The 25971-nt window shown below is 42.6% G+C and overlaps 1 protein-coding gene across 9 annotated transcripts in view; it reads right to left on the bottom strand.

Moving 5' to 3' along the window:
• NALCN (sodium leak channel, non-selective) overlaps nt 1-25971 on the bottom strand; it is a 657013-nt gene that overhangs the window by 53720 nt on the left and 577322 nt on the right. For all 9 annotated transcript variants that reach the window (XM_056555671.1, XM_056555665.1, XM_056555672.1 and 6 more), the window contains 4 exons: nt 23297-23403; nt 17321-17441; nt 17131-17229; nt 14380-14473 (listed from right to left, as the gene is read on the bottom strand). In XM_056555671.1, the coding sequence (XP_056411646.1) occupies nt 14380-14473; nt 17131-17229; nt 17321-17441; nt 23297-23403 (421 nt within the window). The remainder of the gene's footprint in view (nt 1-14379; nt 14474-17130; nt 17230-17320; nt 17442-23296; nt 23404-25971) is intronic.

Genomic DNA, 25971 nt, shown 5'->3' with positions numbered 1-25971 from the left:
CTGCAGGTCACGTGGCAACCTGAAAAAACCCCCACCGTACTTGTGTGTAACATATGACCCCTGCGGCTGCCCGTACAGAGAGCCAGAGGGAAGCGTACGCTGAGGCTGACCACTGCCGGTGGCGTAAGGACTGCGTGCCGTCCCCCCGAGCCGGGAAAGGAGAGGAGCGCTAAAGCCGCACCACCCCTGTAAAGGAGTAGGGCAACCCGAGCTCCAGCCAACATCCCTGACCCGAAGGCGCACTCCTGCCACTCCCCCCGCCGGACAGACTCGCAGCAGGAGCGGGGGTATGCCGCAGCCGCCCCGAGAAGTGCGGCTGCTGCTGCGGCGAACAAGCAAAACACAAAGCACCGAACCCTCTCCCCTACAACACCCGGCGCGGCAGCCGGTTAAGAAAGCCATGCCGACGAGCGGCACTTACCTGATACTGCAACGAAACGGCAATGTACGAAAACCGAGCACCGGGAACACCAAAGAACGCAGGGAACGTAAGAGCTAGTGGCAGTGTACTATGAAGAAACACTGCTTGAACGCTACATACGCACCTGTTGCAGGTAAAGGGAGGGTATATGTAAGGACTCCCAACTCCTCCCACAAATTAAGCTCAATGGGCTTCCACTTTTTCTACTTTTGTTTCTGCTTTCCTTACTAGCCTATAATCAGGCATTATTAAGTGTTATGCAACTGTGTGATTTTTTTTCAAATTTTTTTTTGTACTTGTCCCTGCCTTGTCATATGTTGAGAAACATGTGATTTGAATATGCTGCTACAGGAAAAGAGTGAACTCAGGTGTGATGGAAAAGAATAGTTTGTACAAATGTCAGTGTGACTTTTTTGACATGATCCTGTGACATGTCTTAAGTTTTTCTGTCAGTGGCCATTGAAGTCCTAGTAAGTTGCAATGACAATAATGCTGATTAACAGATTGTAATCTGTTAATCAATGTTTCTTTGATTGATGCATACTAGTACTTTCATGACTTCTTTCCTTTCCATCACACCTGAGTTCACTCATTTCTTCTCCTTCCTGCAAGTACAACTCTGCTGTGACAGACAACCCAGCACACAATCTGACTGATAATTGGACCCTTCCTGGCCATCTACGCGACCTGCTCACAAAAGGTGAGATGTCAAGAAATGCAATGGAACTACTTGAATTCTAACTCTGTTATTTTTTTTTGACAACCCTGACTTTTGTATTTCAATCACACCTCACTTGTCATCTCTTATCCTTTATGCAGGTACAACTTTCTTAACTGAAGATATCAGAAGGAGCCAACAGAGATCAAGAGTGTTTGTAAGTACAGAAACAAATTGTAACACCACATTTACTAAATGTTTACACTTGCTGTACAAAGGATCAGGAGGAGTGGGGGGCACAGCTGCATGACAGTCTCGATTTAATTGTCTGTAACTCCTCACTGAAATAATTAATGCATTTGGGGCCATCTTGTGGGAGGCCAAAAATTGAGGTTTGATTTTCTTTTTTTTAGGCAAGACAGAGTTAGTTCTGTTAGCTACAATGTTGAGGTACTTGAAAAGAAAGCAGGTTAAGAAAGAAAAAAGTGATGATAAAACAGGGCCAAGTACAGCAACACATAAAGCAGGGCCAAGTACAGAAAGAGGCAAAACAGGGCCAAGTACAGTCATATGCAAAGCAGGGCCAAGTACAGAAAGATGTGAAGCGAGGCCAAGTACAGAAAGATGTGAAGCAGGGCCAAGTACGGAAAGATGTGAAGCATGGCCAATTACAGAAAGATGTGAAGCAGGGCCAAGTACGGAAAGATGTGAAGTAGGGCCAATTACAGAAAGATGTGAAGCAGGGCCAAGTACAGAAATTAGTGAGAAAAGAAAAACAAGATTATACATTGAAAGTTATTTAGCTATGGGATTTGTAGCCACTGGTGATGAAGACTGTCCCATTCCGATGTGTTTGGTTTGTGTCAGGAAACTTGCGAATACCGCGATGGTACAACTGAAACGACACCTTCTGACACATCATGGCCATTTGTCAGGGAAATCAGTTGCTTATTTTGAGAGACTTTTGGGTTCACAAAAAAGGCATCGTCAGAGCTTTGAGAAAAGAGTCACTGTCAGTGAAAAGGCTCAAGAAGCAAGTTATTTGGTAGCAGAGCTAGTTGCCCAAAAATGAAGAGTCATACAATTGCAGAAAGCTTAATAAAGCCTTCTTGCAAGTTGATCTTGAGAACTATGCTTGGAAAGCAAGCGGAAATGGAGGTGGAAAAAGTACCTCTTTCAGACAATACTATGTTGTCCATTTTAGGACATCGTCAATCGTCAGCCGCAACTCCCTCCTTTGTCATCCTAAAGTCTCTCCTCCGAAACTCAATCATCCCTCAGACGAAAAACTTTCCTGCCGTGTAGAAGAGCCAAGTCAGTGTTGGCTCTCTGCTATACGGGTTCTGCTGTACACGCTATTCAATGTCTGCTCTGCTATACCGACTTTGTAGCAGAGTTTCACAGTTTCGATTCTCCTATACATGCTGTGCAGCGTCGGCTCTGCTATGCGGCAGGAAGTTGAGCCTGAGGGAGAATAGTCTGAGGCATGATGGCGTTTTGGACGAAGGAGTTTTGGATGAGGGAGGATGGAGTTGTGGCTAAAGGATGGTGGCGATTGGTCCAAGGGAGGAGGCGGGACACCGTTTCACCTGATGGAGGACGGAGTTGCGGCTGACGACTGACGGCGATTGGTCTGAGGGAGGAGGCAGGACGCTGTTTCACCTGACAGAGGACGGAGTTACGGCTGACGATGTCCTAAAATGGACGCCGTACAATACAATTAGTAGAAGAGTCATTGACATGTCAAATGATATTGAAAAGATCATCTCCAAAAAGCTGCAGTACAGTAGGTTTGCCATTCAAGCTGCTGAATCAACTGACATTACAAGCAAGTGCCATGTGATAGCCTTTGTGTGTTTTGTAAATGATGGAGAAAAAGTAGAAAACTGCTGCTGTAAGCAGCTAACAGATACAACAAGAGGCATAGATATATTCAATATTTTAACTTCCTATTTAGAATCTTGTCATCTATCCTGGAAAAACTGTGTTGGAATTTGCACAGATGGTGCTCCCTCAATGGTTGGCTCCATTAACCCCTTAACGACGCAGGACGTATATTTACGTCCTGCGCCGGCTCCCGCGATATGAAGCGGGATCGCGCCGCGATCCCGCATCATATCGCGTCGGTCCCGGTGCTCATCAACGGCCGGGACCCGCGGCTAATACCACACATCGGAGCAGTCAAGCGTCGATAACACTGATCACAGGCGTGTTAATGCACGCCTGTGATCAGGATGAGAGATCAGTGTGTGCAGTGTTATAGGTCCCTATGGGACCTATAACACTGCAAAAAAAAAGTTTAAAAAAAGTATTAATAAAGGTCATTTAACCCCTTCCCTAATAAAAGTTTGAATCACCCTCCTTTTCCCATAAAAAAAATAAAAGTCTAAAAAAAAACAAAAAAAAAACATATGTGGTATCGCTGCGTGCGTAAATGTCCAAACTATAAAAATATATCATTAATTAAACCAAAAAAAGTCAAAAAAAGCGCATTTTTGGTCACTTTTTATACCATTGAAAAATTAATAAAAAGTGATCAAAAAGTCCGATCAAAACAAAAATCCTACCGATAAAAACTTCAGATCACGGCGCAAAAAATGAGTCCTCATACCGCCCTATACGTGGAAAAATAAAAAAGTTATAGGGGTCAGAAGATGACATTTTTAAACGTATAATGTAGTTATGATTTTTACCAGAAGTGCGACAAAATCAAACCTATATAAGTAGGGTATCATTTATCCGTATGGACCTACAAAATAATGATAAGGTGTAATTTTTACCGAAATATGCACTGCGTAGAAACTGAAGCCCCCAAAATTTACAAAATGGCGTTTTTTCTTCGATTTTGTCACACAATTTTTTTTCCGTTTTGCCGTGCATTTTTGGGTAAAATGACTAATGTCACTGCAAAGTAGAATTGGTGACGCAAAAAATAAGCCATAATATGGATTTTTAGGTGGAAAATTGAAAGGGTTATGATTTTTAAAAGGTAAGGAGGAAAAAACGAAAGTGCAAAAACTGAAAAATCCTGAGTCCTTAAGGGGTTAATGAATGAAATGATCATTTGAAAACTGCATTTTGTGTATACTTGGGCTATCTTTGTGTCATATTTAAACTTATTTGATGATCCAAAACATTTTAAGTGTGACACATTTTCAAATAAGAAATCAGGTGAATTATTTTTCAAGCACTGTGTATCTCAGTAGTGATGGGGGGGGGGGGGGGGATACTTTTCGTCAAACCGCCCACCGGAAGTAAAGTGACAGGTGCTGGAAGCCTAAGAATATACCATGATTTTCAGCACTGCCAGGCAGTTACATTGGTAGAGACTTCATTATAGAATGTGAGCTTGTATAATTCTTAGAGATGAGATGTTTGCCTCAGATTTATTTTGTCTATGTTACTTACTGGCCTTCTCCAGCAACCCTTTTATTGTATAAAATGAAGCTTTATATTAAATGAATGGGACCTGTTCGTGTAAATACTTTGACTCAGAAGCCTAAAATACATCTACTCTAGTATTTACTATGTGTTCATACATGTCCTGTTATTATTACAGTCACTGATAATAAATGGAATTATTGATGTATTATAATTATCTAACATCATCAATATAGTATTTTCTTTTAGTTTACATGTTAAAAATATATATCCAATCATACAAATATTACTATCTTACATTTGGAACAATAACTGGTTGCAATGTATATTATTGGGGATAATATTTTCCTGAATCTTTGTCATGTATACAGTACCCAAAGCGCTTATAGAGTGGTGTAAAATAACTAACTGTAAATTGTGAACTTTGAGAATATCATTGTTTACAAAGAAAGAAAAAACAAAACCCGGAATGCTCCAAAGGGAAACATTGTAACAGTTTTTAATGTTGCAAAAAGACTTCAACCTAGAGACATAATATTAAGCAGTGGTATTAATAGTATGGTTGATGGGACATAATATCAGGCCATGGTATTAATATTATAGCTCATGGGACACAATATTAGAGGGTCGTATCAATGTTATGGGTCATGGATCTCTATATTAGAAGGCTGTATTAATGTTATGTCTGATGAAACACTATTAGGTGTGGTATTAAAGTTATGCAATGTACAATACTATAAATGATCAGTTTTAGATCCCTTACATAGAGGCATCTCTATTCATTGATATAGCCCCTACTTAAACCCTACTTAAACATCTGTTACTTTAGGGGTGTCTAATGTGAGAAATAGGGGGATTGACTGTTGGAAAACACTTTGTTTATACAGCTGTTCTGGGATGCGGCTAAGTACGCTGCTTTTGAACAGTTTTTAAGGGTGTAATAGAAAAACCTGCCTGTACCCTGTTTTCACTACTCTGTGGAATGTGTGGCTTCTGTCCAGAAAAAAAAAATGCTTCTGCTGGAAAACACTGGTTATACAGCTTGATTTGGATATCTTTCTCTTTCTTACATTTGGAACAATACCTGGTTGTGCTGTATATTATTGGGACTCTATATTAGAAGGCTGTATTAATATTTTGCAATGTTTGATACTATAAATGATCTGTTTAGATCCAACACTAAATAATTCAAGATCCCTTACATAGAGGCATCTCTATTCATTGATATAGACTCATAATGTATAAACAAACTATTCAGCTGTAATGATGGCTTATCAGTTGATATCTACATGTGTGAATATAGCATAAAAAGCCTCTGTTTCTATATAATGTGATATAATTATTTATATAACATTCTGTGCTGCTGTTGAAAATATGATATAACATTTATATATATTCACATGTGGCTATAAATTTATATAACATGCTATCACTCTCAGAAAGTATAAACCATCATTACATGACTGCAGTTAAGAACAGGTGTGTATACAAAGAGCCATACTGTCTTAGAAACCCATCTCATGACTCTGGTGAAATACATACACTGAAATGAATAAAGTGACAAATTATTGTACTGAGACCCATGCTGCAACAGCTGTAGCACTGAAATGAATAGTGTGACAAATTGTTGTACTACAATGCAGGCTGGTATAACACAAGACTACAAACTGCCTGCTTATCCCTGTAAATAAATATATGATATTAATGTATTTTTACGCTACATTGAATGTTATTCAATGACTGTATCAATATCTATATGCAATTAACCAGGCACTTATCTTTTATAAAAAAAATATTTTGATATATGTTTTATGAAGAAACAGTTCTTTGAAACTAGTTTGAATATATGATTACGTCTATTAATAAAGCTTTATAAAATTATACACAGCTGTCTGTTTTTACTATAAGGCATTCTGCAATGTAGACATGTCGGAACAGGTTTCCATATTACTATAAACAGATTTAGGAGATTGCATCAGTGACTGTGGGAGAAAGGGGGGCGAAGCTACGCAGGGAAAAGGGGGGGGGGGTGAAATGATGTCACAAATGGGCGTGACCTAGTGAGGCTCTTTTAGAAAAGGGCCGTGGCATCTGTCATTTAACTTCTGGTGGGCAGTTTGATGAAAAGTATCCCCCCATCACTACTTATTTCATTTAACATCTACTTATTTACATCTATTTTATCTGTTGTGCAGTAGATTTTACAAGGTACTACCTGAGGGGCACAACCACATACAACACAGTTATGGCATATTCCTTCAATATATGATGGTGAAAAAAATTGTAGTGTATGTTGAAGGAGCCGTTGCAAGACAGATGCCCTATGCATGGCATTTATCAGATGCATGTCACAACCATTAAGTAAAAAAATGCAAATGATACATATCCATTTATTTATTTTTTTACATGAGAGCCTACGGACAACAGATCCAATGCATATGCTAAAAAAGAACACACAGAGGGCACAAATGTGCTGTTATCTTTTGCTATGGGATGTAAGCAACACTTCATGGTATTGTGCTGCGAGCACAATGCCAGTGTACACTTTGTATATACAGTAGTAGAGTCTTAAGCCATCTACGTCCAAACTATATGCCCGATCCAGGAATGGATCCAACCTGACAAAGGGGGTTAGAGCCTTGAAACGCATTGTATGTTATTGTTTAAAATATCTGTGTCTGCGGGTGGGTGTCGAAAGAAGCATCCTTCTTCTTTCCATCAGACTTGTTCCATTTCAAATATGGACAACAGATGGCACACATTAAAACACCTGTTGGACCTATGCGTATTCTTTTCATGTTTATAATCCTGCAGAAGACATCTCAGAATGTGTCAGATTTTAAGATATATTAGGAAGGATAAATCTATATATGCATAGATGAATAGATGATCACCCACCCCCCCCCCCCCCCCATAAATAGCTAGAGTCCTTATGTATCCCACAAGTCATAATATGGACTATTGGTCTACCCATTTCTTTCTTCTTCAACCTCCGTGGAAAAAAAAAAGGAGATTTTTTATGCTTACCGTAAAATCTCTTTCTCGAAGGATCCATTCGGGGACACAGACTGTGGTTGTATGCTGCTGTCTCTAGGAGGTGTGACACTATGGCAACCAGAAAAGTCTGCTCCTCCCAGCAGGATATACCCGCCTCCAGGCCCTGAGGTAATCAGTTTTAGTCCCAGAGCAATAGGAGAAGTCCGACAGGTCAAGAGAAAACCACAATGGATCCTTCGAGAAAGAGATTTTACGGTGAGCATAAAAAATCTCCTTTTCTCTATCGGCTCCATTGGGGGACACAGGCCGTGGGACGTACCAAAGCCGTCCCTTGGGTGGGTAAGGAATTAGACAGGTGGACAGCTGCACCACCGCCATCTGCAACGTCGTACAGCCCAGAGTAGCATCTGGGATCTTTCTCTTGCAGCGGTAAGCTCCCGAAATAGCGGACCGGATCCACCGAAAAAATGGGGGCCGCAGAAGCAGGTTGTCCTGTATGAAGACCTTCCGGAGAAACAAAAACAGGGAGTCAAACTGCCGAAACGAAAGAGAGACTGAGAGATAAGTCTGAACAGCCCCCACCACAACCAGGTTGTGGAAAAAAATGCTTCCAGGGATGAAAAGGAACCGGACAAAAGGACGGTAAGATGAAAAAGTCAAAACCATCTCAGGTAAAAAGGACAGACCTGGACGGAAAACAACTCGTCCTGGTATACAACCAGGAAGGGAGAATGGCAGGAGAGAGCTGCCAGCTCTGACGCCCTCCGAAGAGAGGTAAGAATAAGGAACGCCACTTACGGGGAAGGAGGCGAAGAGAAATGTCCCTGAGAAGTACAAAAGGGGGCGCCAGCAGAGCACCTAAGACCAAGAGGAAGTTCCAAGGGAAAGAAGGGGACTGAGAAGGAGGGCAAGATGTGCCACTCCCTGAACCAGGTTCGGACATGATAATTGAACGCCAGGGGACGTTGAAAAAAAGAATGGAAAAGAGCCGAACCTTTGACCCTTAAGGGAGCTGAAAAGCCAACCTTTGGGTCAGCCCCGACTGGAAAGGGAAAGCTACGACCGGAGAAACCAGGGCTGAGTTGCACACCAACTAAAAGAAGACTGCCAGGTATGGAGGCAAATCTTGCAGAGGAAGGCCTGCGAGCCCTCAGCATGGTGCGAACCACTTGGGACGAGAAGCAGCGGATCCTCAGAACCGCTGTCTCAACTGCCACGCCGCCAAAGGCAGAGACGGTAAATAAGGAAGGCACAGCCTGGAGTCGTGCAGGAACCTGACCACGACGACATACCACGCCCGCCGGAGCCAGGCTGGGTCAAGAAAAAGGCGGTACTGTGAGTTTCCACATGGCCCCAAAAAGAGAGGAAGGGGAGGAAACAGATAAGGAAGGGCAAAGCCCGACTACGAGAGAGGAAAGCTTCGGTCGTGGCGGGACAAGCAGTGGTCCACGTCAGGAGCGCCTCAGGCGTTGCAGATCACTGTAAACACCCCCGGACGTGGGGACCACTCGGCTTGGACAACTGAGGACCGGCCGAGAAGACCACAGCCCAGGAACGGCCGGAATGAAGATAGCAGAGATGGCCGGAAACCTGAGTTCTGCCCAGAAGGGAATTTCCCAAGAAACAAGCAAGGAAAGAATTGCCCTAAGCCCCAACATGTTGACGGGGAAAAGGGCTCTAGGGGGACCAAGGCCCAGACCGTCCGGTCCCTGAAAATACCTCCCCAGCCCGACAGACTGGTAGGGACAGGGCAGGAAGGAGTGCCCCTGAAAAAGCAGGGGGAAACTAAGTCACCATAAAAGGGACCGATCTTGCGGTCGAGAGACAATGGAGACCTGTCCCACCGGAAGAAAAACGCCAGTTGAAGAGGTCGGTGATGAAACTGGGCAAATGGCACGGCGACCACGGCCACCACAAACCGACCCAGGACCTCCATGCAAAAACGAAGGGAAACTGGAGCAGGGTGCCGAAGTCATCGGACTCTAGATAAGAGAGTCAGCCAATCGCTCGGCAGAGTCGAAAGCGGGCAGAGGCCGCGTTGAACTGGAGCCCCAGGAGAGGGTTGGACTTGTCCCGATTTACCATCCAACCGAAGTGAGAAAAGGTCTGAAGGTTGCGACTAAGACTCTCCAGGATCTGGGCCCTGGCTGGAGCTCTGATCAGGAGGTCGTCCAAGTAAGGAATTACAGAAACTACTGTTATCCGTAAAAAGGGCGATCACAGGCGCCAGGACTTTGGTAAGGGTCCGCGGAGAGGTGGCCAGACCCAAATGGAGAGCCACAACGAAAAATGACCGTCCGGAACTGCAAGGCGGGGGTACCGCTGAAGACCGGGAAACAATGAGGTATGGAGGCAGGCATCCTTGATGTCCTGATGTCCACCGAGGAAAGAAAACTTCCCTAGAACCACGGACGCCAGCACCGAACGGAGACTCCATTCAGGATAGCGCGCTCTGGACTGCCTTCGCAAGAGATGGGAACCGGAGAGTCCACGAAAGAAAAAGGCAATCCTAAGGAAGGGAGGCAAATTTGATCCTGTATCCGTTGACTACCACATCCCTGACCCAGGGATCCTAAATGTGCGTGGTCCAGGCATCCTGGAAGAGTAAGAGGCGACCAACCACCCGAGAAAGGTCGGCGGGTAGGGGCGACCCTCCAGGCCGAGGAAGGCCTACGGTTGCCTGATGGGGCCGCCAAATGGCCGGAACAGATAACCGACCTTCGGGAGGGACGGGTCCGGAAGGAGGAAGTCCTCTTCCCGTGAAGGTGCCTGGCTGGACCCTTTGGTGGTACCAAAGGTCCGCAGAACCGGAAGGCGGAGGATTTCCGACGGAAAGCGGTTCTGAGAGCCTTATCCAGAGGTAATAAGGAATTCTTTTCCGCCCATCACCTAACTTCCTGAAGGCCGGAATTCCATGCTTTAAGCCACATGGTGGCTACGAGGTAGCTTGTGGCAAAGGCAGCACAGCGGCTGCGCATGGAAGCAGAACACAGAAAATCTCCAGCTGAGAAGCATCAGAGAGCTAGATTAAATAAATCCTCTGGAAGGATCTTGAAGACTACCCTGGTGGAGTTGGGAGACCATATTGAAAGGGCTTTTGACACCCAGACAGAAGCAAAAGCAGAAGAATCTGCTGTCTCAAAGGCAAAGTTTGCCAAAGTCTCCACCTTCATGTCCGCTGGATCCTTGAAGTCAGCCGTATCAGCCAAAGGTCGGGTAGTCGCCTAAGAGAGGCGGGAGACCGGCGGATCCACAGTTGGAGAGGAGGTCCACCGAGCAATGAGGTCCTTGGCGATGGTATACCACACTTGAACCTTCTTTATGTCCTGAAACTTCTTGTCAGGTTGCCTCCAGACGGATACCAGCAGGGCGTAAAATTCAGCGTGAGAGCTGAAAGTCTTGGGTGTTGGTCAGGCACGAATAAAGGAGACTTCTGGAGCCATGTCCAAGGTTCCTGGGTCCTTTAGATGGAAGGTGTCTCTTATGGCCGAAACCAATGAGTACACCACATCAGGCATCTCCGTGCGGTCCTCCGAGTCGGAGGCCGAATCAGAAACCTCATCCACAAGTTCTTCAGGTGAATGGGAACGAGGTGAGACAGCCCTGAAAGAGGTCGGGCACGATGATAGGAAACTTCTGGACCACGTCCGAAGTTCCTGGGTCCTTTAGCTGGAAAGTGTCTTTTATGGCCAAAACCAATGAGTACACCACATCAGGCATATCCATGCGGTCCTCTGAGTCAGAGGCCAAATCAGAACCTCATCCACAAGTTCTCCAGGTGATTGGGAACGAGGTGAGGTAGCCCTGGAGGTTGGGCACGATAAAAAGGAGCCACTTCCAAAGTGCCTGGGTCCTCTAGATGGAAGGCGTCTCTTATGGTCTCCATGTCCGACATATCCGTAAAGTCCTCTGAATCAGAGACCGAATCGGAAACTTTACCCTCAAGTTCTCCAGGTGAGGAACACGAGAGGTGGTCTTGGAAGAGGTCGACTGACCTGGTACACCGTCTGGAGAGCCAGAGCAGCGACCACGGAAGCGTCCTCCGGAGGAGAGACGCCTTGGACAATTTGGAGTAGCGGCTAGCCCTATGAGGGGAGCGACCATGCCTACCAGAAGACCCAGGGGATGAGTAAGAACACTCTCTCATTACACCTGCAAGAGCGGTAGAATAGAGAGAATGTGAGCGGGACCCTCCAGAGGGCCAGCGTAGAGGACCACTCCAAGGCTGTAGCCAAGCCGGGGAGGGGATAGTAGGGGGAGCAGTGGTGCAGGCGGAAGAAGTGAATTCCGCAGAACCATGGCATGGTAGAATTGCAGCCCCTGTAAGAATAATAGGAGACCATGGCCCTTGCTATTTGTCTAGAAGGAAAGACAATTCAAGGCTCGGCCATATCCAAAAGGAACTGCACACCCAGAAACAATCTTGTCCTGTTTTTTTTTTTTTTTTTTAAACAGGACTGCCCGGGCTTGAACTCGCGGTTCTTGTATTGCCACCACATTCATTCACTCCTCTCCTTCCGCTCTGTGCTATTTGGGAAACACTGAGTATAAGTGTGTCCCCAGAGAAGAAGCAGCTGTGAGAGAGCTGAACAGCTGAGGAGAGAGAGAGAGTGAGGGAGACAGAACACTTAGCAAATGAGAAGAGAGGGGCCGGACCTGGGCCCTGGCTGGTCTGACCAAGCTTATCATTGGCCCTTCCTTAAAAAAACATCGTCTGCGCGCGCATAGTGCTGATAGGCAGAGAAAAAGACTGGCCGCATAATAGAATAGAGATTCCCGCGGCCGTGAGTGGGCGGTGCTAAAACCAGACCAGAGTCCACGGCCAAAGATAAGAAAATGGCCGGGCTATAATGGCGTCTTTGCCACACATAAGGTAAAAAACACTGCCAGCAGCCCGCAGCTGCCGACAGGAGAGCAGGGCTGAGTTCCGGCGCGATATGGTCGGAGATAGGGGGCCGCGCTCACTAAGAGCGCAAGAGTCGGCAGTGTTCCTCTGCCGAAACGAAAGTAAATGCCCGAGCAGTGACGGCGTCTGTGAAAAGGCGCCGGGGCTACAACATCCCTCTTAAACTCAGTCCTACACCACTGATTTGTATGCAGTCCCCACTGAGTAAAAATCCCCATTACCTCCCTCCTGAAAGGGTTCCCCACATGTCAGGGAAATAATAATAAAGAGGAGTGGGCAGAAGTAGGGGGCCTCCAGAGGATGCAGAATCCTAGAACCTGCAAGAAAAGGGAGAAAAATACCCACCTTTAGTCTGAAGAACTTACCTCATGAAGTCTTCAGCCAGCTTTGTCACCTGCATCATGTCAGGCTACCATGTGCGAGCGAGGCGAACAGGAAATAGGGGGACCCGGACCCATGAGGTACAACTCCAGGCGCTGACCGTTTGCGAGAGGGGGTGAACAGGGCATATACGCAATGTCTGTGCCCCCTCAATCGCAATGGGGAAACAGTGAGTTGCAGTTCCTGAGTCCCCACCTGAAAACATGAAAGAAAAAGGAATAAAAAACTAACACATTCCCTTACTAGGAAAATAATAAAACATAAGGCCTGGTCTGGAGAGAACTCCAGACCATGTCCACCTCCTTAAGACACTAAGTTAAAACTGATTACCTCAGGGCCTGGAGGCGGGTATATCCTGCTGGGAGGAGCCGACTTTTCTGGTTGCCATAGTGTCACACCTCCTAGAGACAGCAGCATACACCCACGGTCTGTGTACCCCAATGGAGCCGATAGAGAAACAGGACTTACCTGCCAGCAGTATGATGTATTTGGCCCTGGCAGCAGGAAAAAGTCAGAGCCAAATACAACTACCTACAACCAGTCCTATTTGTTTTTTTAAATGCCAGCAGCCTAGGGAAGTTTGAAAATGTTTGTATCTGGCTGCTCCATCTAAAGAAAGCTTTTACCAGTAAAGGATTCTTCAAGTTTACATTTTTAAATTGTCCCTGGAACAATCTGGACAGCACTAGACAGTAACAAACATGTTCCAGGTGCGTGGAAGCCTTATCAAGTATATCAGGGAAAAACTCCAAACAAAAACATGTAATAGCAGGCAGAGATTAAGTACAAGCTAATTTTCTACTAAAGTCACATGGTTATGGCTAGTATGAAACTCATCAGCCTAATAAGATGCTGATGAATTTATTACATACATTTAAGTAATAAATTTTTATAATAATACTCAGATTTCATCTCCATCTCTAGTCTAGTGTATCTACATTTTGAATCCAAAATGTAAATATTGCATTTTCCTGCTTAGAACAAGCCATGGGATTTAGCTATATATTGATTTCTGTAATGTAATATATTAGAATACAGTACTCATCAGGCACCCGTATGATAACTAGTACACAAGCATGTTATGGTTCATGCATTAGTCAATGCTATCAAATTTGTCCAATTTAATTTGGTACACAATTGCAAGCATTGTACCAGAATAGTGTGGATTTCAATTACCATCAATTACTAGGGTTATTTTACAAATACTCTAAAAATGAACAACTGCAATAGTTAAACAGCAGGCAAGCTAGTGGAGCCATGGGAGGTAACCAATCAATGTGCTCTCTTTCACACTTCTCAAACTACTTATTAGCATGCTCTTTGCCTCACTTTAAGCTGACACACGCACATTATCCAAAAGTGTGCCCCCAACCACTTCATTCAGATCCTTCCCTAAACATTATGCAAGATAAAACTACGGTAGCAACCAGTTCTGATGACAGACAAGAGAACTGCAGCCCTACGACGCAAAGCACAATATATAGAAATTGCTAGCACAGTAGTAGCAATAGCACATATCAGACATTTACCATTGATTTCCTGCTAACAGTGTTTACCTTTGTTCTGTATTTTTTAAGTTGCTTTGACAAAAATTAGAGAACAGAACACATGCAAAACAGTTAGAAGCTCTGATACCTGGGCGAGGAGGGAGGTGTAGTGGTTGAGCTATCTTCAGTCTGCTTTTAAGATCTTCCCATCTCCTTTGATCAACAGTTAGCAGAGCTGTTCCCTGGGATGAGAGATACATGACTATCATATAATCCAGACAAAAACAATCATGACAGACCACGTGCAAAACAATTAGAATCTTTGAAACCTGGGAGTTAGGAAGACCCCTTTTCTGACATAATTTCCTTCTCTGCAGCAATTGCATATAACTGCATCTTGCAGACTGCACCTTGCTGACTTCCTTCTCTGTCTGCCCCCTATGTTTACTGGGTACATGGTAAAACATAATAAGACTTATTATTATGTTTTACCATGTACCCTTTTTCCCCCCAATGTTCCCCATGGTGATGTGTTATCCTATATTTAGGGTCAGACATTGCTCTTAGTTAAAGGAGATAAATATTATAGGAAAAAACGTATCCCCTATCAGAAGTTTTAGATCACCGGGGTCTGACCGCCCCTTCTCTCCCAGGGAGAGGAGCGTCACAACCCCCACATGAAGATGATGACATAGCATTACTATAACTTGGTGCTAGTAGCTGCCATTAGGCGACTCATGCGCAGCAGCAGGCTTTCTAAAGTGGGTGCAGATGCGCTCCCCCTTCCCCCCCCCCCCCTCCAGGCTCGAGGCAGCCACTGCGTGAGCGGTCCTTTAAGAATACTGCTGCCCAGCTGAAAAGTAAGACGTCCCTCGTATGATGTGTGTGTATGTATGATGTTTGTGTATGATAGATGTGTGTACCTAAAATGCTCTGCTGCTGCTGCTACTACTACCTACCTAAAGTGGGCTGCTACTACCACCTAAAGGGGGCTTCTACTACGACTACTACCTAGGGGTCTGCTGCTACTATACCTAAACAGGGTCTGCTACAAAAGGGGGCTTCTACTACGACTACTACCTAGGGGGGCTGCTGCTACTATACCTAAATGGGGGCTGCTACTATTATTATGTGGGAGGCCTTCTACTACTACATATGGGGGGTGCAACTATATACTGGGGATTTCAACTTAATAAAGGGGGGCTACCATCTACAATGGGACCTACCTACAGGGGCTACTTATAGCCGCTACTGCCTACAAGGAGTTAATACCATTAGGGTATCTACTTGGGGACCTTCCTACAGGCACTTACCTACTTGGGGCACCTAGGTAATGGGAGAAACCATGTGAAGGGATCTAGTTAATTGGGGTTCCTACCTACTCTTTCCTCAATCCGATATCTACTCACTCTACTGTGTGAGACACCAAGGGGTTATTATTACTGTAAGGAGTGCTATAGGTGCTAAAAGAGTACGGATCCTAAAATGTTTGTCTGGCAGGTTCTGTGGAGACAAATTGCAGAGACATGACGTTCTGGGCCGGATGGAGAAGAAAAAGAAAAGTCCCCTGATGTTACTGTATCTAATCACTTATATGGTCTGTAGAGCCTGTGTAAAGCCGGGGTCACTACTAAATGGTCACTGTATGGGGGGGTGGGGGGGGGATATTAGTGTGTGTACAGTTGTTTTATTCAGTATCAGTATGGTAATATTATCCCATCATTAAATGGTGGTTGTCATATTGTGGCAGTATTATTTGTCCCTTGTACAGTGGTGTTATTGATTACACTGGTCTGTGTTAAGTGGTTTTATTCAGTATCAGTATGGCAGTATTATCCATCCCACCAAAACCCCAGGTTAGAAAAATGTAACCCCTATCCATAGAGTAGAGGATAAGTGTCGAAACGGTGGCGGTGGTGGGTGTGTGTGTGTGAGCTAGCTACAGCTCTGGGCTCAAAACCATATCAAAGGCAGTTATGCTAGGCTAAGCAATGTCATTCACTCATATCTTTAATAGGCATTGACCCTTTTAATATTTAATGTGGCTCAACAACATTTGTTGTATTTAAATGCGGCTTGTGACCTACTAAAGTTTGGGGACCTATGCATTATACAAATGCCAGCTGATTCCACCTGTTTCCCCTGAGGAACAAGGATTGGGCATATTGAATTTCAGTATGTTTGATCTATTTTTCCCCTGAGAAATACTGTAAGTGCTGTCAAAATTGCCTTGGCATTGTCCTTTTCAAGCTGTTCAATCAACAGGTATCTTATGCGTATAGCCAGCATATGACCTATTTAAAGCACTCAGGAAACGGAAGACATCAGTATAACTAAAATGGGTAATAAAGTTCCCTTTTCAAGCCCATTCAAACATATGCTTTAATCAGCTATAAGATTAATGTTACCTAGTCTTGGACTGGGGTGCCAAGAGGCCACAAGTGGTATTGATGTAGGACCACCCCACAGTTACTGTACATCACTCTTTATTATTTCTGTCAACAAAGCCCTATAGAGGCTTTTTTCTTTGTTGCGGGACTAGTTGTACTTTTAAATGGCATCTTTCCTTTTGGGAAGGGGGCCCAGATTGGGAGAAGATGAGTCTGCTGCTATGCTGGCACATGACAAGTGGCCAAATGACTTAGGATCTTGTCATTGTGTCACTTGCAGCAACAGAGGCACAGTGAGTGTCTAAAACTAGATAGAAAGGGGGCCCACTTTAGCTCAGGGGCCCACTGTGGGATTCACCTGTACCCATGGGCCAGTCGGAGCCTGATATTACTTATAATAATACTGAACTCTAAAGAAAAGTGGCTCTTAATAGTTATGGTACTTTTGTATTTCATAATAGTTTTATTTAATGCCGTTGAATAACATGTTTGGCCTGTGTAAACTATACCTTGTTTTCATTGAAGTTGGCAATGACCACACCAACGAAAAGAGTAAGGCCTATCATGCAACCAAGGAACACAAACACATGAATGTATATTCCGTGTATCTGCAAAGAGAGATAGATTGGAATAAGTTAGTATACAGTATATGAACAACACTGAAGTATAAACAGCACTATACAGTATATATAAACTTACTGGACCAACGCGATGAATAATAACATCCCGGACTTCTACCCAACCTTTTAAAGACAGCACTTCGAACAAAGCCAGCATAGCATTCCCAACGTTGTCAAAATTGAAGTTTCGAGGATTTGCCCTATGAATTTTGAGAATTATTCAAATTGAATTAGATAGTACTTACAAAAAGCAATCTACACAACGTCCATGGGGCATCATTAGAATAATTTAGAAAAAAATCTAATTGCCTTTGTTGTGATTAAGTGACATTAGAGAAAACTGTCATAAATAATAAGGAGTAGGAGGTAGTATGGCTTGCTATGCATATATGGTATAAAGTTAGCCATAAAGCTTAGTTCCAAATAGGCATGTAACTACAGCAATAAAAGGCAAGTTACCTAAATTATGATCCCCTAAATAGATGCAGCAATACAAAATAGAAGATCACAATCAGCTATTTTCAATTTTAAGGAGTGCCATTTTAAGGGTCAGTCTGCAAAGGAAAAAAGCAAGATCACACTAATCCAGGAAAGATAAAAGGTCCTTTTTATTGAATAACTTCTTTAAAACATTCCGATGCCCAGATAAAGAGGCACGGTCAGCGTCCGCGTACTGACCGGCTGAGGCGAGCCAACGTCCCTTTGGCGGTTCTGCCCGCTTTCTCAAGCCTAAGAAGTTATTCAATAAAGAGGACCTTTTATCTTTCCTGGTGAGTGCGATCTTGCTTTTCCTTCATAGACTGTCTTATTTACTGGCTTCATATCTTGATATGCACCCCCAGATGGTCACTTTCACACACGGACCTGCACTTCTTCACCTCCTACCTTGTTTTTGTAGCCCCCCCAATTGCTTTAGCAATACTGCCTGCCTAGTCTTTCTTAGCCTAGTCATTTTAAGGGTGTGTTCACAAACTTGGGTTTATAAATGCAATTACTGAAAACAAAGGCAGGAACAGATCATAAATAAAGGACACACATTGCGGCTAAGTATTGGTACCACGAATAACTGAAATTGTGGTAAAAATGGCAAATTTTCCTACCAATTTGCATATTTGTGGTAACACACACACAAGGAGAGATTTATCAAAACCTGTCCATAGGAAAAGTTGCTGAGTTGACCATAGCAACCAATCGGCTTCCTTCTTTCATTTTTTAAAAGGCTTCTCACAAATGAAAGAAGCGATCTGTTCGGTTGCTATGGGCAACTCAGCAACTTTTCCTCTGGACAGGTTTTAATAAATCTCTACCACAATTTTTACAGTTTGGTCATTCACTGCAAAAGCACATGTGCTAATTAGCTTCAGTACCACTAATTTGATGCATGGTTCATCAAAGGAAAAACTGTTTCCTCTACTCATTTTCAAATCCATTGCTGACTTTCTAATCAATAATCTATATATATATATATCAATGGGGGACATGTATCAAAGATTTTACCCCTGTTTTAAGTTTCATAAATTGTGGGCAAATATAGTAATCTCCTCATACCTCCACTCTTTGAAAAATGACATCGATGATTTAGAGCATCTTGCTACGTGCAGTCCAAGATGGCTTAAAATTTTGCGCAAGCAGTTTTTTTACGTACATTCTGGTGGAGCATTTCCTCCAGATGTGTAGGTTTCGGTGTATCTTGGAATGACAAATTTAGCACGCACGAATTTATTAACTGCGTACATTTCATTTACCCTCAGAAATCTTGTGCAATGACCATATTTTTTTTTTTACACAAATATAAGCCATCTTGGACTGCATGTAGCAAGATGCACTAAATCATCGATGTAATTTTTTAAAGAGTAGAGGTATGAGGAGATTACTATAATTGCCCGCAATTTATGAAACTCTTTGTGCCTGATTGATAAATTTAACGCTTCTGCACATAATTTAGAATTCGGCAAAAGGGATAAACTGCTTCTAATATACACAAATAATGATACATGTCTCCCAATGTGTGTGTGCATATGTGTATGTTCCAGCATCACGTCCAAACGGCTAAAGATATTAACATGAAACTTGGCACATATGTTGCTAATATGTCAACAAACGTAGGATATGTAGTTTAACCCTTACCGATACCCATTTGCCAGGGTCAGGGTTTTTGTCCCATACAAGTCTATTGCATAACTTCCAACCAGATATTTCGCTGATACTTGGTCACATGTTACTTATATGTCCACTTAAAATATAGGATAGTTAATTTAACCATTAACTACCCCCCATTTGTGATGGTTGGTGTTTTCGTTTAAAGTCCCATGCAAATCTATGGGAAATGTATGTTCGCACGTAACTTCCATACAGCTGGAGATATTTCAATAATACCCGGTACACATATTACTTATATGTCAAATAAAAATATATGATAGTTAAATTAACCCTTACCTTCACCATTATATAAAATATAGGTTTTTGTTTCAAGTACCATGCAAGTATATGGGACTTCCAGTAACTTACTCCACAAGCTCCGCTCTGCATCTCCTGGGGAATGTGTCAGTCCGGCTTGCAAGCCACACCCCATCTCACAAAAACACACCCACTGTTTACGCCCCACCCCTTTTATTCTCTACCCTTTTGTGCATCAGTCTGGCTTGCAAATCACCCCCAGTCCCACAAAGCCACGTCTCCTTCTATTTTCAGCTTACAATATCTTCATCACAAACCAGTCCCAGCTGAAGACAGGATATGAGGACGGGACATGAGGATGGGATATGAGGTTGAGATATGAGGACGGGATATGAGGTCGAGATATGGGGACAGGATATGGGGTCGGGATATGAAGACAGGATATAAGGATGGTATAGGAGGACGGGACATGAGGTTGAGATATGAGGATAGGATATGGGGACAGGATATGGGGACGGGCTATGAGGATGGGATATGAGGACAGATATGAAGTTAGGATATGAAGACGAGATATGAGGATGGGATATGAGGACGGCATACAAGGTCAAGATAGGAGGACGGGATAGGAGGTTGGGATATGAGGTCGAGCTATGAGGACGGGATAGGATAGGAGGTCGGGATATGAGGTTGGGAAATTAAGTCGGGATATGGGGACGGGATATGGGGTCGGGATATGGGGTCGGCATATGGGGTCATGAGGATGGTATATGAGGATGGGATATGAGGTTGAGCTATGAGGACAGGATATCGGATAGGGCTATGAAGATGGGATATGAGGTCAGGATATGAAGACGGGATATGAGGATGGGATATGAGGACGGGATACGAGGTCGAGATAGGAGGACGGGATAGGAGGTCGGGATAGGAGGACAAGATATGAGGTCAAGATATGAGGATGGGATATAAGGACGGGATTTGAGGTCCGGATATGAGGACAGGATATCAGGTTGAGATATGGGGACGGGATATGGGGTTGGGATATGACAACCATATATGAGGATATGATATTAAGTCAAAAGCTTCCTCCTTTGTTGATTTTCCTCCCCAACAAGGATTAGGAAGGAAAAACTGGGCAACGCCGGGTACTCAGCTAGTTTCAATTAAAGAACAGAACATGTGAACACACCCTCAGTGCTTGATGCCATATCCGTTGCTTAGCTTTCCCCAGCAAACTGGTTGGGAGACATGCAGTAGGCATTTCTTTCCAAGCCTGATAAAAAATATCAATTCTTTAGGATATGTTCACACATGTACCAAAAAACGGCTGTTTTAAGGAACAGAAGATGGGACAAAAAACATCCGTATTTTTCCTATAGAGAAACATCTGTTAAATGCACACATTGTATTATTTTTGACCCCTTAGGAACTCAGCCTTTTTTCACCTTAAGGACACTTTTGCACCTACAGACCCATATAAGGGCTGTTTTTTGCGTCACCAATTGTACTTTGCAATGACATCACATATTTTATAATATAACATGCAGCGAAACCAAGAAAAAAAAAATGGTTGTGGGGTGAAATAAAAAAAAATAAAAAACAACGCCATTTTGTGACTTTTGGGGGCTCCCGTTTCTACGCAGTGCAATATTGACACCTTATCTTAATTTTGTAGGTCCATACGGTTACAAGGATAACCAATTTATGTAGGTTTTATTTTAATACTTAAAAAAATTGTAAACTACATGCACCAAAATTAGTATGTTTAAAATTGGCATCTTATGACCCCTATAACTTTTTAATTTTTCCGTGTAGGGGGTGGTATGAGGGCTCATTTTTTGCGCCGTGATCTGTAGTTTTTATTTTACCATTTTTGATTTGATGGGACTTTTTGATCGCTTTTTATTAATATTTTTATGGTATATGAAGTGGCAAAAAATGCACAATTTTGGACTTTCGTATTTTTTTTTACATGAACGCCATCGATGGTGTGGTTTAGCTAACCTAATATTTTAACAGTTCGGACATTTACACACGTGGAGCAGTAGATCGCCGATTGGACAACGGAGAGGTAGGTGAGGACGATTTTGTTGCAATAGTCCCGATCAGCTCGCTGAGCTGCCAAGATTCTTTTACTTTCGTTTTAGATGCAGCAATCAACTTTTATCGTGGCGTCTAAAGGGTTAATGCCGGGCATCGGCCCGATTGGCCATGCCCGGCATTAGCCATGGATCCTGGCTGCCCCTAGCAACCGGGACCCACCGGGTTTCAAAATAGCGTATTTTTGGTCACTTTTAACATTTTTTATAAAAAGCAATCAAAAAATCTGATCAAAACAAAAATGGTGCCGATAAAAATGAGCCCTCATCCCACCCTGTACGCAGAAAAATAAAAAAGTTATAAGGGTCAAAAGATGACAATTTTAAACATATACATTTTTGTGCATGTTGTTATGCTTTTTTTCAGAAGTAATACAAAATCAAACCTATATAAGTAGGGTATCTTTTTTTTTAATTGTATGGACCTACATAAGGTGTCATTTTTACAGAAAAATTTACTGCGTAGAAACGGAAGCCCCCAAAAGTTACAAAATGGCGTTTTTTCTTCAATTTCGTCACACAATGATTTCTTTTTGTTCTCTTTATTTTTGGGTAAAATGAATGATGTCATTACAAAGAAGAATTGGTGGCGCAAAAAATAAGCCATCATATGGGTCTTTAGGTGAATAATTGAAAGGGTTATGATTTTTAAAAGGTGAGGAGGAAAAAACAAAAGTGCAAAAACGGAAAAACCCTGAGTCCTTAAAAGGGTACTCTGGTGGAAAACTTTTTTTTAAATGATCTGGTGCCAGAAAGTTAAACAGATTTGTAAATTATTTCTATTTAAAAATCTTAATCCTTCCAGTACATATTAGCAGCTGTATGCTACAGAGGAAATTCTTTTCTTTTTTCTTTTGTCTTGTCCACAGTGCTCTCTACTGACACCTCTGTCTGTGTCAGGAACTGTCCAGAGCAGCATAGGTTTGCTATGGGGATTTTCTCCTGCTCTGGACAGTTCCTGATACGGGCATCAGGTGTCAGCAGAGAGCACAGTGGACAACACAAAAAAGAAATTAAAAAAGAAAAGAATTTCCTCTGTAGCATACAGCTGCTAATAAGTAATGGAAGGACAAATATTTTTTAATAGAAGTAATTTACAAATCTGTTTAACTTTATGGCACCAGTTGATGTAAAAAAAAAAAAAAATGTTTTCCACCGGAGTACCGCTTTAGGGGGTTAACAGCCTTTTTTTTTTTAAAGAAAAAAAACTGTCTTTTTTGAGGATAAAAAGACGGAACATAGCCTTAGAGTAAAGGGCATTTAACACAGTGTGATATTCGGCCGAATAGGCCCATTGCTGCCCTAAGTAAGGGGGCTTTTACACTGTGCAGTTTTTGCTGGATGTTTAAATTCAAAAATGAATGACGAAATTCTTGTTCATTATCTGATTGCTGGGGTCATGTGACCCTAAACATCATCTTTGTATACAGAGGTTGTACAGTCGACAATGATGTAAGTGAAGAGCTGCACAAACAAATCCAGCAATAGTTTGTTCGGCCACCCCCTTGTAATAATTGAATAGTACAGTAGTTCAAAACTAAAAATATTTACATGTTACTAACCATACTCGTGGAACCCAAAATCCTGGCTTCTTTTCTCCTGGTTTTAACTTCAGATTGAGATTTTTAGACACACTGACATTGATCCTAAATATGCCATGACATTCTTCCTGAGAAGTATAATAAAAGATGAATCACATACAAGTAAGTTGCGGTACAGTACTTTTTAGTATAAAATTCTTTATGATGGCATACAGCAGGCAAAACAAGTAAAAGCTCAACTAAACATTCTCCACAAAACCTACCTGACCTCCTCTCCTTATTGTTTTTAGGTGTACTGGTCTAATTCTTCATTAATTATGAATCATGCTATATTGCAGCTTATACTGTAGGGATACTTAATGGCCAACAAGCAAGATGACCTTCCAAATGCTAAGAAAAGTTGCAGCTCCCAACATGGAAAAAACTTAAAGGGGTATTCCGGGCAAAAACATTTTATCCCCTATCCAAAGGATAGTGGATAAGATGTCTGATCGTGTGTGGCCCGTTGCTGAGACCCTCCGCGATCTCCCTGCAGCACCCGCATTCAATGTGTTTGCTGAATCTCCAGTTTCGGAAACCTCGGGGTTTCCGGGACTTGGGACGTGACGTCACGCCACGCTCCCTCCATTCATGTCTATGGGAGGGGGCGTGATGGCCGTCATACGCCCTCCCATAGACATGAATGGAGGGGGCGTGATGTCACAGGTGTGGGTGCTGCAGGGAGATTGCGGGGTGTCTCAGCAGCGGGCCCCCCGCGATCAGACATCTTATTCCCTATGCTTTGGATAGGGTATAAAATGTTTTTGTCTGGAATACCCCTTTAAAACAGTTCTAAAGAGACATCTATAAATCTTCACTAGCCGCTGCCACCAATGCTTCAGGAGTTAAGTATTTCTGAATGGAACTAGGCATTTTACTTCTTCTCATATAGGGATTACTAGGTCAGAGAGAGGTTTCCATGGTGTGGGGGTCACCCCATCTGTGTTTTAACATCTAGGGTTAATATTGAAATCCATACAGATTAGGCATAGAAGCAGTTCCACTGACCTGCATTGAACCAAATGTCTTTTTTTACTATTCAAATTTTATTTTTGTTCCACTGGTAATTATTATATGAACTTCCCTTCTAGTGTTTATTTGGATAACTATATAGGGAGTGATCACTGCTGCCCAGCATACGCAGTGAATGTGAGGCTACTTAGCTCCTGCTCTCGCTTCAAAGCATCTTAAGGATTCAGGGCGTACAGGTAAGCCCTTGGTCCTTAAGTACCAGAACGCAAAGGCATACCTGTATGCCCTTTGTCCTTAACAGGTTAAGAAACACTAATAAAGGTTAAGTTTTATCTGCATATAACAAGACCCCAGAGTTTGATAATTTGATACAGTGGGCGTGTTTAGTAAAGGTTAATGGTATTGAAACAGTTGTTGTGATGAGACTGAGTACTAGAGGCTGCTTTTAAACAGGGTTTATTTTGTTTTAGCATACAGTCATAACCAGTTTTCTATGGATTGTTTTTTTTTTTACAAAACAGTGTATTTACTCATTCAAGCAAATTTGAAAGGGTAAACGAGCCCCATAAGGACATACTCCTAGCTGTGCTATTTCTTTCTATACCTTTATTTAGTTTTTCTGTGGCTGAAATAGGCTAAATAGCACTTAAGCATTTTATAGCCAGTGTTCTGGAGGCCGAGCCATTGGGTCCAGAGCTGCACATTAGCCAACACTGTGGTTTCTGGCACACGTGCAGGCTGCACACACAGGACTGCTGCCGGCCAAGTAGCTCTTTTGTCTATCGAAATCCTGTGATATTGGGGAGAGTGGAGTGTTTTCTCGGTGCAGCTTCGAACCAGAAGGCCCAGCTTCCAGGGCACTGGCTGTGCTATTTTAGCTTGTTTTCGGGCACAGAAAAACACAATAAAGACATGTAAGGAAATTGCACGGTAAGGAGTATTGTTAGGACTTTTATAGATAAAATGAACCAAAGGGCTTGAAAATCAAAATCATGGCAACCATGTTGTAGACAGACATTTTAGATGTGGTATAAGCAGGTTCATGTAAAGTTCAAATCCAATTTCTTTAGTTTCATTGTCAAACTATGTCTATCATTAATTAGTGAGATTTAGGTCTTTCTTTAAGAATTAATGGTTCAATTTCTTTCTATACCTTTATTTCTTTCTATACACAGTACGTCTAAAAAAAAAGACATGAGGGGGTTAGGAAGACGGTGATTAGCAAAATTATTTATTCTAATATAATGAACATTATTTCTTATAATGTTCAATAAGACAATTTATTCCATTAGGACTATTTAATTGGCATGTGCACAATAAAATATTGTCAGTGACATGACACGTATATTATTATATATTCACACACTGCATATAACTATTGCATATAGCTATATATTGAAACATTGTTTTCTCATTAAGTGTGTTATACAGTCCTTGCATTTGTAAGGCATGGGGGAGGGGATAGTAAAATTCCAAGTTTGAACTTTGCCATTACGTTTCTGACCATGCCATTAGGTTTATGAGAAGATATGTTATATTATATATGTAATATTACATATGAGTAGATATGTAATATTATTTTGTGTTTGTATGAACAATGAAACTAAACATCTGTGTTGGGGAGTCGTCGTTTAAAGTGCGCATTGGTCCCACAATGTCTGGGAACAGGTTTAATTGCTAGATGG

Source organism: Hyla sarda, chromosome 2 (genome assembly GCF_029499605.1).
Source record: "Hyla sarda isolate aHylSar1 chromosome 2, aHylSar1.hap1, whole genome shotgun sequence".
Lineage (NCBI taxonomy): Eukaryota > Metazoa > Chordata > Amphibia > Anura > Hylidae > Hyla > Hyla sarda.
The sequence above is the reverse complement of the archived record's forward strand: the minus strand, read 5'-3'. Positions and strand labels throughout refer to the sequence as shown.